Here is a 16342-nt window from a genome sequence, read left to right on the forward strand (position 1 = left end):
ACATTTTAGTTCCATATTTGATGCAAGGACAGAAAGGCACAGAAATTACATATCTCTAGTGAATTCAACCTGATGACAGGCGTGCTGAGTTTCTTGCAAACTGTACAAAACTGGCTTTCAGACAATAAACTGTCCTGAGTTTATTTCTAAAATTTGCAGTTACAGCTGTTGTGGGTATTTGTGCTCTTTCCTTAACAAATTAACCACTGTTGACCACTGATTTAATGACAGTTCATCAGCGAATCTCATGCTACTGCATGAGTTCAAAATCTTCCTGTTTATTTTCACTTGCTGATAACTGGACTTTGTGCCCTAATCCCACGATTCTCCATGTGAAAAGATAATTGACTAACAACATTAGTAGGGAGAACAGGGATAGGGTGGAAAAAATCTGTAGCACAAAATGAGGACTTGGCTTCTCAGTACTATATGTACCCCCAAGCACAGAAATTTCAGGAAAACGGTTACTTTTCTGGCCAACAGTCAGAATATATAAGATGTTGTATATCTTTTGCCTCTCTGTATGCTGCTATTGCAGACTGCATGCTAAAGCATGATTTTTTTTTCTTCTCAAGTCAGACAAGTTTATGAGTATTTACTGCTAGTAACACCACGGTATTAAAGATTCAAGTGAAGTATTAGTATTCTCTAGTGCAGCAGTGACCTGAGCCTTTAATCCAGATGAATTTAACAGTAGAGTGCATTAGCTTTTCTCATAAAAGATTTGCTTTAATTTTAGTTCTCTCTCCATTTATCTTATGGCTGTGTAATCTTCAGTAGAGGTCAAAGAGATTTCCCAAAGAAACAGGAGCTGCTTCTTTTTCAGAAGCAAAAAGCACATTTAAGACAGTTCGCCCTACTTTTAAACATATGCCACAAGACAGTACTCTATACTCTCCTTTCTCTGTACTCTCCTTGCTTCTTTACATGTTTCAAAGCAATTAAACAAGCATGTATGTGTATGCACACACGTATACAAATGAAACATGAAATGAAAACACCTACTGAAGATAGGATATGCAATAACACCGATATGCTGCAAAGACTGAAAGCGTTATTAACATCTTACCATCATCCAGCTCAAGACAGAGATTGTACACAGCCAGTGGCCTTTTAATACGTTGTCCTTGTCTTCTTGATTGCCTTGGTGGGGCATTTGGAGGAGACACTGGCATAGAGATTGGCTCAGGGAAAGTGGCATCAGGCAGGGTTTTGAAAATCTGCAATCAAGAACACAAAGGGTGTTAATTATTTATCACAAAGAGCAACCTGTGTAATGCAACTGTAAACCATCATCAAACAACATTTGTTTTGGATTTCATTCAAAGCATGCAGGAGCCAAAAATCCATTCCTTCAAGTTTGAGAGTATGCCGTGGGTCTTTAATGAGTGCTTTTAAAATAAATAAATAAAGAGATATAAAATGAAAATAAGCAAGAACATTGTCTACACTTTAACCAAGCTGCAAATCAGTTAATCCAAAGACAAAATATGTGAAGCCATGCTTGCCAGCTACAATGGAGGGAAAGGGGAAAGAGGGAGATGAACCAGCCACCAGAAAGTTTTAGAATTTTAGCTAAGACCTATAATATTGCCAGAATATCCATGTTAATTTTCAAAACTTATGATATCACTATAGTATCTGCCAGTTAAAAAAAAAAAAAAAAGTCATATTCTTGAAGACAGCAAGGGAAAAATTTTGAGGGGAGGGATTTTTAATGAAAGATACCATAGTAACATACCATGTGAGATTTTTCTCAGTCAACCATTGTATATTGATTCATATTTATATTAAATGATGATACAAAGATACTTATGAAAAGGATTGCATTTCTTGTCACCGTTTTATCCTTTGAGTCATGGCTATTAGCATATCACCACTCCACACAAAATACCATGCCAGCTCTCTCTGGATTAACCCGTAACACAAATCTGCTCAAACTGATATTTTTTTAACTGACACATACAAGGCACAGTCTAATGATGCTGATTTACTTCTAGAAAATTATCAGTACGCCCATGTACAATTTAACAGAAGCCTTTTACAACCAATCATGGCAGATTCATATGAACAAATTAGCTTCATATTTTTCATCAAAATCAAACTGGCAGATGAAGAAAAACACAAACAGCACCTGTACAAAAAAAAAAAAAAAGCCCTGTGTCTGTAGGACACCTTACAGCAACACAACATGGTAATATAACAAGACATAATGAAACAGTATGTGGTGCTCTTTTACCCTGCAATTTTACGTAGTCAGGTATCCATGCAGGAAATATTATAAAGAGGAGACTTGTAATGAATCTTCAAAGGAGAAGCTTTTTATGAAGCAGAAATTCATGCAGAAGTTAGAAAGAGATGCCACAGATAACACATTTTTGGATTATTACAGCACATCTCAGGTGCAGCATGAAGCTAAAAGCCAGCCAGACTACTCTATGCATGAGAAAAATGCCATAATCATCTTGTGGTAAGGCAGTCAAGATGTCATGTCAAAATTATAAGACTATATGCTGGCCTGTTAGTCCTGAATATTACGCATATAGAAATGAAACAACCCAGGAACCCCAGCTTATAGCCACTTAACGATCACTTTTATCCTGGCAGGTTGACAACTGTGATGTACAAAATCATCAGAAACATCATTCTCCATGAGAACTGTGGAAGAAAGATCGTATCACCAAAACTGGGCAGCAGCAGGCAGGAAGCCTATACATGGTACACAAAGAAAAGTTCCAGTGGAAATATTACCTTCCTTCCCAATAGGTGAATGTCACCCTGGAGGGGAAGGGAAAATGAGGAAATGTGAACTTCCCCATCCCAGTTACAAGAAAACTGGCTCCCACTCCTTCACATGCCTATGTACAGGGATTATGAGAGAGCACCAAAATCAAGCAAGGAATTCACTATAAACAAAGTATTTATAAATGAGAAAGTGCTGTCCCCTGCACAGACACAGCATCACTCTCAGACAGTGACAAAGGTCTAATTGTGCTCAGAGTGCTAAAACTATTTTTTTAAACCGTGATGCAATATGTAATAATGAAATCTAACATGCACCTACATGGCATTTGGCTAACAGTACCACACTGCCCCCTTACGTGTAAACACAAGGCTAGACTGAGCAGTTTTAGGAATAACATTTTCTTCTGAAAAATCCAAAAGTACCAAAAACTTTAAATGCCATCTTTTTCATGGACTAAATGTTGTGTCTGGACTCTCTGGTAAATAACTCTCCTCCAAGAGGTTGCAGCATGTTGTTTACTATGTCACATTCCCCAGCTGTATTTATTTGTACAGCCTTAACCACGCATCTCCACTGAAATTAATGATGGTAAGAAGAACAAGTATTCCCCAGGACTGGTTTGTAAGAGATGAGCTTTCTCACATGCATTTAGGTGACTTGCATAGCTTACAGTAAATTTCTTTTGCACCTCTCAAAAATATGTCAGTATATTCTAACTACTAGCACGAGTAACAGAGTCACAAAAGCAAAACACAATCAAGAAAACCATAAAGGGGATTCTTACTTAACGACAACCAGAGCCAGACATGCAATAGGACAATGAAGTGGAGGCAGATAATGAATCCAAGCAAATTTCTAACTGTAAGTAGCTCTGTGATGTGAAAAAATAGTGGGTGGTTTGTTCTGTTTTATACGGGGAAAAAAAACCTACACAACAAACAGGAGAAATAACAAGCAAGCAGTGAAGTTCCACTTCAAACAGTACTACTCCAACACATGCTAACTAACTCCGCAACAATACTTGTGCCAGACAGTCAGGAGCTCCCCAGAAGAGTCATCCCTCCCCTGCCAACAAAATTTAGTGGCACTGAGTCTTCTCTTTCACTGTCAGGAACTTCCCGGAAGATTGTTTTTCCTCTTCTCAGAAATGCTTAAAATTCCTAGATCCTCACTGAAATGGCCATAGCTAAAAATTGGCTAAAAATATGCATTACGAGCATATCACCTCTACTGTTAGTATTTTCAGGCCTGCCAGCACCAGAGCTGTGCACCAGTGTTTCCCACAGCACTGCTGTGCAACCCCAGTGCTAACCAGCAACTGTACTGGTCAGTCCAAGTTCCCTTCTGCAGACAGATGCTCAGGTGGGCATCAGGCCTCACTCAGCTCTCACCTTCTTGGTATGGCAGATGGTTAGAAAGTTTCGTTTCTGATCTATGGTTAGTAAGTGAGATACTGTTTTCTAGGGAGCAGAGGTTACCTCCAGAGAGCTCCTGGGCAGCATGAGACCAGCCGCTCTCTACACTCAGTGAGACCAGGGCAAGGGAACATATAAACTCCATCCTCTCAGTTGTGCATCCCTTTGATGCAAAGCTGTAAGGTCCAGCACTTCTTTGCTTGTGCTCATGTTTAATACCTGTCTCCATAGAGAAGAAAGGGATTCCTGAAAGAATTAACTTTTCCTGAAAGAATTAACTTTTAATAGTTAATGAGCAGGGATTCCTGCTCATTAACTATTTGATATTTGGTACCTGCTTTGGTATTTTCTTTTTGTCTTTTCATTAGGAAAATAAAATTAAATACAGCTAAAATTAAATACATCCAGCTAAAATTAAATACATCCAGACCTGCATTTTCAGCAGCTGCAATCTCTTTATGTTGCAGACCAAAGCTACAGCTCAAACCACCATTTTGCAAAGGCGAGCATCTGAAAAGCAAGTGGAAGGTCAACCTCTGCCCTAAGATGTGCATATACAGTATTCAGCTTCTCTTTCTTACTTTTTCTTTACTTTTTCTTTACTTTTCTTAAATAGACAGGTACTTTTCATCAAGCCTAAATAGGTATTTTTTGCTGCTCTGACAAAGCTTTGCAACATCTCACTGAGAATGGGGGGAATGGATGTATATTTTAGTTCAGTTGTGGGGAGAAATGTTCAGGGTTGTTTGTTTAATTCAATTTTGCTCTTAGCCTTACTGATTTTTCAAATACTGTTTAAGTATAAATGTTTCACAGACTAATAAAAGATGCCTACTGTGAGAGATCTGTTATCAGAAGTACATTGCCTATGCACAGAAGACAAAATTCAAAATCACATACAAGTAATGGACTATAAGAGCACCAACATCTGTACTAACACTTCAGTAGTTTGACTTACTTGCACAACAGTACAGGGCCACACCTGGCTAAGTTTCAAAATCTCTTCTTGCACTGCAAGAAGATGGCCATCAGATGCATCACAAGGCAACCGCAATAGGGCAGAATCCCTTCTGTGGGAGAACAGGGCTGGAACATGCTATTTAACGGAAGATTTCTTTGCTACTCCAAATAAAGCCTTCCTTCAAGTGAAAAAATCAGACCTACCATCATCACTCATCTGTATTACAGAAGTTACCACAGCTTACACAAAGACAAGAATGAAATCTGTTCTTTGAATTACCTCATTCAAGAAGCAATAAAAATGTACCAAACTAGCCTCCAAGGTTAAGGACTTCCCAATCACATACAGTGTTACACAGCTTTTGTGGCTGGTGCCAAACTGCTCTAGATTTATAGAATACTTCTCTACAATTTAGTTCTCAGAAGCATTAGCATTCTGCTCTTCATCTACTTGAGGGCAAACCTGGAAGCTAAGTGAAACAATTTACATATGGGAGAACACTGACACGTAGCACTCAAAATGCACAGAAGACAAAACAAAAATTTTATCAAACAAAAAACCTGTTACTCATTCCTATCCCAGTTCATTCACTATTTTAAATGGTTGTTTAGGTTTGATTGTATATGAAAGTGGAATTTAAAGATGCACACTGAGTTAAGTGGTGGATCAGTCTCCAAGTCTGCAGTGCAAAAGCTACAACAACAAAAAAAAAAAAAGATGAGACTCTTGTCGAGCTACTTAAAACAGCGGTATGTTTGACCTATTTCTCTCTATGCAATAGTACGGAACAGATACTTTATAGGGCTAAACAAACCACAAACCATCTTGGATATGTACTGCTAATAACAGCACTCTTCTACAACAGTGAGCCCAAGACCATCCCTACACACAACCATTCCAGTTCCTAAACCGGTGTCCCACAAAGTCTCTGGAAGCATTTCTTGAGAGTAATGAGCCAAATTCAACATATTATCATACTGTATTCTACCAGCAGATCCATATGGCAGCAGCCCAAGGAATTTTGCCAGATTCCTCTTAATCTGCAACAACAGTGTTGGCCTCTAGATCCTAAGCTCTTGCTAGAGCTGATTTTAGAAATTCAAAAAACCCATCGCTAGGAGTATTTAACTAAGCATATTCCGCAAGTTTATGACTAAATGTATAGTTGTACATGGAAATGTAGATTAGATTCTACTGCTACAAGAGGATACTGATCTGTTCATTCTGGTCTCAAGCAGAACTAATTAATGAATTTCAGTATGTTTGCCAGGAATCACTTTAGGAAAAGACCCAGACATCAGGTCATCTCTGTCTGCTTTGTATCACTGGGGTAATTAAAATTTCTTCTAAAAATCAGTGGGAGGCAAAAGCAAGGAAGGACAGAGTGGGATGAAAAAGAGGGGGGGTAAACTGGAGGCTTAGTAATAGAGCTAATGAGGATAAAATTATAAAAACCATTAACAGCTTAAAGCTGTGCCATAATTCTGTTGCAAGACAAACCCCTCATTCACTCTCATAACACCTACTACACAGAAGATGCATCTATTTTCTTTGGATACACGAAGAAGAATTGGAGTACCAGAAGTTGTTGTTTAATGCAAAAGGAGGCTAGAACATGCAAGGTTACTTTGAATTCTTTGAAATTCAGCTCCGGGTATAGCCTCCTCTACAACAATCATATTTTTAGAGTAAAGTATTTCTCAAGACAAAAAGAACACCAGTACAAGATTTTATCTGGGTAATTTCCCTTCAACACTTGATTTGCAGTTGGTAAATAAAAGAAACATACACAGACACTTTAACTGATGTTTATTGAACAATATAAAATGCCATCCACCTGGGCCACATATACTCCTCTGCCCTCGTACATTTTATCGCTATTGGACTCCTTGTATTTCCATGATAATTGTCTACAATATATGTCAATCTAAGAATATTTTATAAATTAACAGCTAATGGAATAGTGCAAGAGAAACTTATCACCACCATGGCCTTTTCTTGACTTAGCTTCTTTTCAATGTAATGTAAACTCAATTCAGGTTCGATCCACCAACCTGTAAAAAAATATATATATTTATATTAGAGAGAAAAGTGCTCAAGAAAGAGGAAAACTGTTTTAGTTATTCACAGTGTGCTCTTACCTTGATACAGTTCCCATGCATTTTTTTCCCTTACAATAATGAACACAGTCGTTGTGCCATTCTTTTTCCCTTTTTCTGCAAACATAAAGCAGCATTTTTTATGTTGTTATAATTTTACTGTAGATAGAAGCATTTCAGGATATGCAGGGTGAAAATAAGCATCTTAAAATATTGTCATAAAAAGGGTAACTCAGCCACTAATATTCTAATTTTTAATCCATAAAAATCCAATTCTGTAAGATTTACAGTTCCAGATTTATTTTTTTTAATTTGAAGGGATTGCAGAAGGTAACAGGAGCTACTAAAAATTAAAAGCTCAAACATAACAGCAATTACAAAAGATTAACTTCTGGAAAGACAGAAGTTGTATTTCTAAACAGATTGCATCAATTCTAACAGTTTAATAAAATTTCTAAAATTAAACATTATTGAAAACTTTTTTTTAATAAAATGTGGTTTCTTTCTTTTTGCATTTAAATTTATTAAAGACTATATTAGATCAACCTGTTTCGTTTCTGGTTTTAGTCAACATGATTCATTTCTTGTTTTCAAACACATGATTCAATGAAATATAAAAACATTTGCACTAGAAATTATTGACATCTACATAGAATTTGTGTTCAGTACACATAATGTGAAGCTCATTATTTCTCCACATCATATTAAATATTTTTGAAAATATAAAATTCAATAAAAATTATCAACAACTTAGAATCTTTAAGTCACTTACCTTTCCAAGTTACCACTGTGTCCACTTCAATATGGATGTGCCTGCCTTGAAGTAGTTATACCAACTTTGGCACTTCAGCAGCTGTATTCTATAAAATACGATTTGCTGCACACTGGCTTCTGTGAGACTGAATAGGATGCAAATTTTCTGAAGCTTTGGATTTTGAGGCTTGAATTCCACTACAAACCACAAACACCTTTATACAATATTCACTAACATTTTATTTGAAAAAAAATATAAACTCAGATTAAGAGTTGAGAGATGCCTGAAGCTAAACCTCTAGAGGGCCACCAACCAGAAAGCATCCATAATACTCTTGATGTTGCCTGGCGCACTCTATTTAGTTACAGTGCAACAGAGTGTGCAGCTTGAAAAGAACCCTAGTAGAAGTCAAAACTAGAAACAGGAAACACCCTTGGTTGAGAGCCAACAGACAACCCACAAAGCTCTAAAATAAATAAATAAACAAACAAATCCAAGACAGCCTTTTCTTCACTGCAAAGATACCATTTGCAGAGACAATCTGCCTAGCAGCCTGACTATCCGTAACTGAACGAAACACTGCTTTTAGGGATTTGTGGACACTGACTCCCAATATTGTAATCAAATAATGTACTGCCAATTTTAATGCAAAAGGATTAGGCTTTAGTACTCCAGACAAACTGCAAACTATTAGAGGGACAAGAGAACTAAGGGAAATTTCAGACAAACCTGAAGTATATGTAGACTCTAACAGACACTCATTTGGCCTGACTACCTTGAACCCTGTAGTTCACATTGGAGCTTTAATGAAGAAACTAAACATAGCCTGTAACACATGACATTGCAGTCTGGAGGACAACTGTGGAAGGATGAAAGAAAAAAAAAAAGAACATACCAAGGTTAGAAACATGTGTCCTTTGATCGCTTGCAAATTATGAGTTTGTTGACTCAGCCTTTCTAAAAGTAGCACTCCTGATACAAAGCCTGCAGCTCCCACTGTATCACATCTTGCTCCCCTTTTAACGATTCATGAGAAGAACGCTCCTGATAGCAGCCCATTCACTGCTGTGAATTGCATTCACAAGCAATCCATTTTATTCATTGAAGGAAATGAGCGAGTTATCCACTGCACCAGCAGAAACAGCATATTCACCTTCTTTTCTGTGCTCACCTACTGTAACTCACACCAAGGAGAGTATTTTAGAAAAGGTTGTCCTTCCGTATTACAGCTACACATATTAGCTTTGCGTATCTTGTTCAGTTACAGGAAATACTTAAAAGAACAACAACAGAAAAAGCCTTTAAATTGAAAGATTAAATACTCAATCCAATTACCTAGCTTTCTAAAACATAACATAATCTTAGTTACCAAATGAAAAATAATGCAGAATGAGAATATTTGCGTGTATTTGCTCTTATGAAGAGCATGAGAAACCCTGAGAGGTTAAAAGGCGGCATTTACAAATGTAAGCCAAGAGCCAGTAAAAGCAACAAATATGGCCAAACACACAAACATGATCTCCCCTTTACTTGTAATGAATAAATACATACACATGCATACAAATACAAATAAATATATGTGGTAAAATCTGGTTTTCTCCAAATTTTATACACCATAATATGAATAATTATAAAACCCTGCATTTGACACCCTACTGTAATGTCATTGTACAAAGCATCAGAATGAAATGTCAAGATCTTTGGAAATGACACTTCCAACTGTCCCACACAGCCCTGCCAGTATTTTCTTCTCCAATAATTTGCCTGTTGCCATTACAAGGATTTATATCATCCTTGTGTTGTACAGTGTCTTCTGGTCTTTGTTTTTGTTAAAATCCATTTCTTATCTTACATTATGACCGTAAGGTCTTTGAAGGCAAAGAACATATTCTTTGTTTCTATGTCCAGCATCCACTGCAGTGAAGTACTGATGCTTCATTAGTATAAATAGCATGCACACAAAAATACTAGGAATAAACACTTATCAGCTGACTGTCACATCTTGTTTATTCAAAAATTCATTAAATGGACTGAAATACACTAACCCCTTTAGTAGGGCAAAAGCTTACTGGAATTCTGAAGAGTACATACAGAAACACAAGCACATATTGCACGATTATCCAGTGGTCTGTCATTAGCAATGATCAGGCAGCATGCCATTCAGATCAGTTTACCCAATTTAAAGGGGAAAAAAATTGTCAATTCAATGGTTCACTTAACATTGAAAGCTGCAATACAGTATAGTTCTTAGGTCACATATAAGAATTTACTCTTTAAACTCTTCAGGAATGCAACAACTTTTCCCCTCTCAATAGCCCTGGAGCTTTCACAGATTGTTTTTTATATCAAAATTTTACTTAAGAGCACCCATTCTAGCATTCTCCATAAGGCCTTCTCCTTTAGATCCCCCTCCACACATGCAAGCACAGGACCCTGAGTGTCTAGACTGAAGGAAACGTTAGCCAACTGAATTCCACTCTCTTATCATCACTTCTATTTACTTACTTCATAGCACTGTCTGTGGTGCAGTGGAAGATGAGGACTGCATCACTCAGAAATTTCATATGAATTTGAGTGAAGTTTCTCCAAATTAACTGGAAATAACATACGCCCATCAAGAAAACAGAAATGCGTGTCCATATTACTTGTAAGGTGCCACATATTTGTAGTGCAGCACCTCAGCAAACTATTTTCTATCCCCGTAAGAATGACTTTTGTTTTGAGTTTCTTTTTTAATCTGTTTGCTCATAGTACATGTTTTGTGTCTTTTGGAGCAGTCTAATGCATTTGGAGCATACCAATCCAGGTACTGATCCAGACTCCGTACTCTTTAATGTCATCAACTATAGTCACAAATACGAATGGAGACTTTTTATACAATCTTCTCACTATGCACAAACTACATTAAGACTTTGAAAACAGCAGTCTTTAAACAAAACAAAGATTTTCAGTCAATTAAAACATCACATGTGGATTTCATATGGAAGTGCTTTCTGCTATCCACAGAGCAGAGAAACAGTCTGAAGAGTTCGCACATGCTATAGTGAAATGAAAGAGCTGCTGTGACTTGCACCAGAAAACATTAAGTTCTTTGTTGTGCTTGCTGCTCTTTCTGGTTTAGACCCAGCCAATTACTAAAGGATGTGCTTTAAGTACAGCAATAGTTTCAATGACACTTCTGATTAGTTATGCTCTTAAAGTTATGCACATACCGAATACCCTCCTTAAAAGTGAAGCTCATGTTTCCTTGCAAATTCTGCTTTACTGGAGATGACTTACCTTTTTTTTTTTCCCCAAGTCAAACATTTGTTGATTTGAAAAACATTTAGCTTGAATAGGTTTTCAAATTTCTACACCACAGCAAACCACCACAATTACAATGCATTGCTTCTTCATCTCCCTTTCCAGCCAAAGACAAAGCAACACAAAAGATGAAACAAGTCTCCTTTAGTATTTCTTGTATGTCCCTTTACCAGCACTTCAAAAGATTTGCTGTGTGTGTTGTCAAAAAACAGTCTTAGTTCAGAGGCTGGCAGTGCCACTATGCCCCTAAAGGCTCTAAAGCACTTACTTGCTGAGAATTGCTTTAAACATGCACATGGCCACACCTCAGTGCTACTTCATGCTCTAAAATGAACATCTGACTTCACCCGTTTCTATTTCTCCCATCGCATGAACATTGCAGGTATTATGCACTGTGTTTTAAGACTAAGGATTTTCCAGGTGTTACTACATGAAGTTGATGTTGGCTTAAGAGCTCAGTATTATTAATTTTTTCTCTTTCCTTTAGTTTAATAAAAAGTATAAATGGGCCTACTTTTTTTAAAAAAGTGCTTCATAGAAAAATGTTTCTCATATAACTGTTTTAAGCAAAACATATAGCTAAAACAAATGCATTTTGTCTAATATATGTAAAATTTTTGCCCTTTTTAAGTAGACAAATACAGAAAACAAGTGAAAACAGAATCTACCCTTTGTACTGGAGACATTGAATTTTTCAGAATTAACATCTTTTGAGCTAACTTTACCTATAAGTTGCCAACATTTTAAAAAAAGGTATGTTTTGCCATGCCCAGTCCCTTTCAGAAGACTCTGGCTTCCCAGACTCTTTCCGTCTAGCCCCTCTCTTTTCTCTTCTAATTTACTTACACTGTAATTTTCATCTTCTTTCTGTTTTTGCAGTCTTGCTATTTGTACTCACTATTCTTCCTTCTAATCCCACTGAGATTTTTATTCCAACCTCCTCACTCATCTTCTTTCATTTCGTAGCCTTCTTTTTTTATCCTGTGCTGTTGGTTTTTTTCCCTCTTCAAATAATGTTCAGGCAATTAAGAAACCAAAATGGCTCATATTACCACTGAGGCATCTCTCAATGGCAAATAAATAACCCCTTTGAATTGTGGCATTTGTTCCAATGAGATACCAAAACATTATAACGAACAGCAAGAACACGTGCATGCTATTCAGGAATTCTTGGAGTGTACTGCCATTCTTCCTCTGTGCAAGTCACAAAGCAAGACTAGAAGAGCTGAGATGACCAAGATCTCTAGTCTGCTAAACCCTTGGGAAGAAAAACTAATTTACACCTTTGAAATTCATTTAGGAGAGGAGAGGAAGAGAAAGCAAAACCTGGGTTTTGGTCCAAACTGACTATCGCTATTCATCACAGGATTACTTAAAGGCCAAGCATCGTACAAACACAGCTGTAGCCATCCCCCGAGTTCATTATCTCAGAAAGTGAATACTAAGGGAAGGTTTAGCTTCAAAGCAAAATGAACATGATCACTAGATACCAACATGAATTTCTTGATGCCTTTTTAGTGAAGGGAAGGACATGGGTCACAGAAACCAAAGGAGACCAGACAGATATGGCAAGGGAGAAGGAACAAGACAGCCAAGTATGAAATGACACTGACATTAAGGGCCTGAAAAGCAAAGGAGAACAAGAGTGCATGCAGCCAGTCAGCAAAAACATCACAATTCAAAGTGAAACTATAGTCCATTGAACATTAAAGCTGAATATATTCCTACTTTGCCTGGCATATCTGGCTGGCCTTTCCCTACAGCCATAGTGCAGAAGCAAGCAAGACAATTCACAGGTCTTATTTTTCTCTGGACTGGCCTCTCTTCCACTACTGGTGGTACTGAGTGTCTTGGGAAAAAGAGGTCAGACTGGGTCTAGATTTTGCTTTTTTCCTTCAGTAGAGATCTGCTTCCACAACTCATCTTCTGCTTGGAGACTGAGAAATACTCTGCCTAGAAGAGACTTATCCATAACTGACAAGAATAAGATCTAAACAATTTTTTCCTTAATGCTCTTCTGTCCTCCATCTAGTCTTAATGATTGCACAATCCTAGTGCCAGTTAAGTAACACAACAGGCTGCACAGTCTAGTGACCAGCATTCAGGTCTCAGCATTGGTTTGATTTTGCCTAACATCCCCTCCTCAACCTACCATAATTGGTTCACAGCCATGGTTTGGACGTATGCAGCTTTTAAACAAAGTAAAAGTGTCACTGATTGGTTTCTGGCTAGTATGAAATAAATGTACTCATCAATAAAGTGTTAAAAAAACAACACAAAAAAACACAGCTTATGCACTAAGATATTCTTATCTCAGGGCAAGTCCCCATCTCCAGGTTTCCATATATAAGTTGGATGATAATTCTCTAATCACTCAGCAGAGTGATGATAGTGGAACAACTGCACCAGGATTTCAAAGCTAGTAACAGTTAACTATGTATCTTCCCAAAACTGAATCATAGATCTCCTTCAGTAAAGCAGTCCACAGAGCAAGACAAAATGAACACTGATGGAATTTAAAAATGTTTGAGGAATCATAACCATTTTATCCACTTGGCTTAACAAGTTACTGTATTTAAACTGGAATTACAATGGCTATTGCTTCTACAGTCTGGAATTTTGTTAACCATTTCATTTGCTACAGGGGAAAAGAGATGCCTTTCTGCAGTCTGTCAGGGCCATAAATTACAAAGGCATGAAGTGTGAAGTGTTGCTTCAAGTTTCTGTCAGTGTGCCTCCATCTTGACTCTATGACACTTCTGTAACTCCAGACTTAGTGTATATTAGCAGAAGCGGCTAAAAATTAGCAGAGGCAGAGTAGTGGTTGATGAAATATTTGAAAGCGTTTAACTTGCAGCTGGTGACTTCTCCTAGGACTTCACTAGGGCTATAAATAAAATAATTAATAATCATCATCATAATCATAAACCCAACTTATGCAAGACTCTTAGAAAGTCTGAAATGCAAAGAATTCATAATAATTTAAAATGAACATTAGATTGACAAGAAGCCTATCTGCCATTAACAGTAGGTCCTTGGTCTGTCCTAAGAGAAGAAGGCTTACTTATAAAAGCAACATATTCAAATTGACTAAACATTTTTGTCATGCCTTAAAACACTCCTCTCTTTTGTCTTTGCTTTAAATACATGGAGGTCACACTTTGGGCTTCCTTCACTCTTGGAAGCAGCTCTAGTGTGGGAGAGAAGTTGCTGTAGGCAGACCACTGATGGCAAGTTCACCGTTAGAAATTAACAGTGAAAAGATAGAAATCCCTTTAAAAAAATTATAGCCTTTCAGTTCTAAAGAAGACATAAAAACAAGGAATTATGGAAAATGATGAGGTATCTTTTTTACCTGTTTTCCATTCCCTGCTTCTCCACGTTTTCAGAGAAGCAAGAAAGGCCAGTACAACCAATGTTTCAAATGTGAAATTGATGTCCAGTTTCTAAGGGCTTGTGAATGAGCAGGCAAAACAATAAGCTGGTGCTAATATGTGGTGATCTAGTGATTTTAATAGGCAGAACTAAACCCATCCTCCATATGCCATTAAAAACACCCTGGCTCTGCTGACTCTCTATTCACTTTTTCTTAATTTGTGTGGTCACCATAACAGCTACAAAACCATGGCCTTACTGCACTGTTTACCTTCACTTATAAGGTCAAAAATGGCTTACATCTCCTGAAATATTTATTTCTTAGGACTTGAGCCACATCTGCTGCACAATAATTTCCCAGTGGAACAATACCGTATCTGCTCAAGGTGTATGTGGGGGCAGCATCACACCCTAAGTCAATTAAGCCAACAAAACACACCATGTAGATAAAGCTATGCCAAAAGAAGTTTTTCCTAGCCTGTATTATTCAGGGAGGTGGCAAAATTGCATTTAAGAAAAACCTGTGACAAACGTTATTTAAAGTAGATAAGACTCGACTTAGATAGCCAATTTCAACACTGTTAACCTTTAAAAGAAATAACTATTTCACTGCTCACAGTGCTTAAGACGTAAGAGGCAAAAAAACACATGCTGGAATTTTTCCAAAGCACTTTTTTTTTTTTTTTTTGAAAATAAGAGTAAAGTAGATACTGCCCATCCTCCCAGCAAAAGGAGAGCATCTCAAACACCCAGTTCCAGACGTCAACTTAGTCACGAGGAACTCCCAAAGGAGAACCCTAGCAAAGGGACACCAGTAAAAGATTTATTTATCTATTACAAATTCCAGGGCCCAGACTGCATGCAGTGCAAGCAGATATTCTGGACAGTATCTTGTATGGGTAAGGTGCCTTAGTAACCAGCAGCTGCCACAACAACAGCAACTTCCATTTTCAGTATTACCTCAAATACAAAGGCTTAAAATAACACACATTCAGCTGAAAATGAAGGAAATGTTAATACCTGGCTCTCTCATAATGCTTTCTAAAACCCATAAAATTCAGAGTACAGTGAAGTCGTTTTTTTTTCTTTTTTTTTTTAAACCATGTGAACTCTGAGAAAAATTAAGACACAGAACAACTAATTCAGTGAAACTTTGGTCAGAGTACTTAAAGTAAGAGCTAAAACTGAGCCTGGGCTTTTTATTTTCTAGTTTTGTATCACTTCTGCTCACAAAAAAGCATATACAAATATCATAATGAAAATCTATTTGCATACTATACACACAGAAGCACAGCTACCACCAGGAAATAAGCATTCTGAAATGTCAGTTCAACTATGAACCAGGATATTTATTGAGTATAAACAGCCAAAAGTATACAGGGTATAGAGGATATTCTTTAGAGTTAAGTTATAATGTCACATTTAACCCCATGCTACCCATTAAGCAGAACATTTGAAACAATGCTCAGAAAGATGGAGATGTATCAAAACTTACCTTCTCATGATTTTCTATAAGGATTTCAACAACGATGTTCTGAAACTTCAGGTCCATGATGGCTGCTACAGTTTCTTCCTGTGGCCTCATTAAGGTTGGTCCAAATACTACCCCTAAATTTGCTACAGTCATTAGATTCCTCTTGGCATGCTTTGAAACACTATTTGAAAAGAATTGAAGGAAAAAACAGGAAA

General features: G+C 37.2%; 1 protein-coding gene across 6 annotated transcripts in view; it reads right to left on the reverse strand.

The window, feature by feature from the left end:
- The window catches only part of ARHGAP10 (Rho GTPase activating protein 10), a 143801-nt gene that overhangs the window by 36906 nt on the left and 90553 nt on the right, over positions 1–16342 (reverse strand). For all 6 annotated transcript variants that reach the window (XR_007708184.1, XM_035547947.2, XM_035547986.2 and 3 more), the window contains 2 exons: positions 16149–16308; positions 1070–1220 (listed from right to left, as the gene is read on the reverse strand). Coding sequence is in view for 5 of the 6 variants with exons in the window: in XM_035547947.2 (XP_035403840.1) it covers positions 1070–1220; positions 16149–16308 (311 nt within the window). In the remaining variant the exon portion in view is untranslated. The remainder of the gene's footprint in view (positions 1–1069; positions 1221–16148; positions 16309–16342) is intronic.

The sequence above is a fragment of the Cygnus atratus genome, chromosome 4 (genome assembly GCF_013377495.2).
Source record: "Cygnus atratus isolate AKBS03 ecotype Queensland, Australia chromosome 4, CAtr_DNAZoo_HiC_assembly, whole genome shotgun sequence".
In the NCBI taxonomy this organism is placed as follows: Eukaryota; Metazoa; Chordata; class Aves; order Anseriformes; family Anatidae; genus Cygnus; species Cygnus atratus.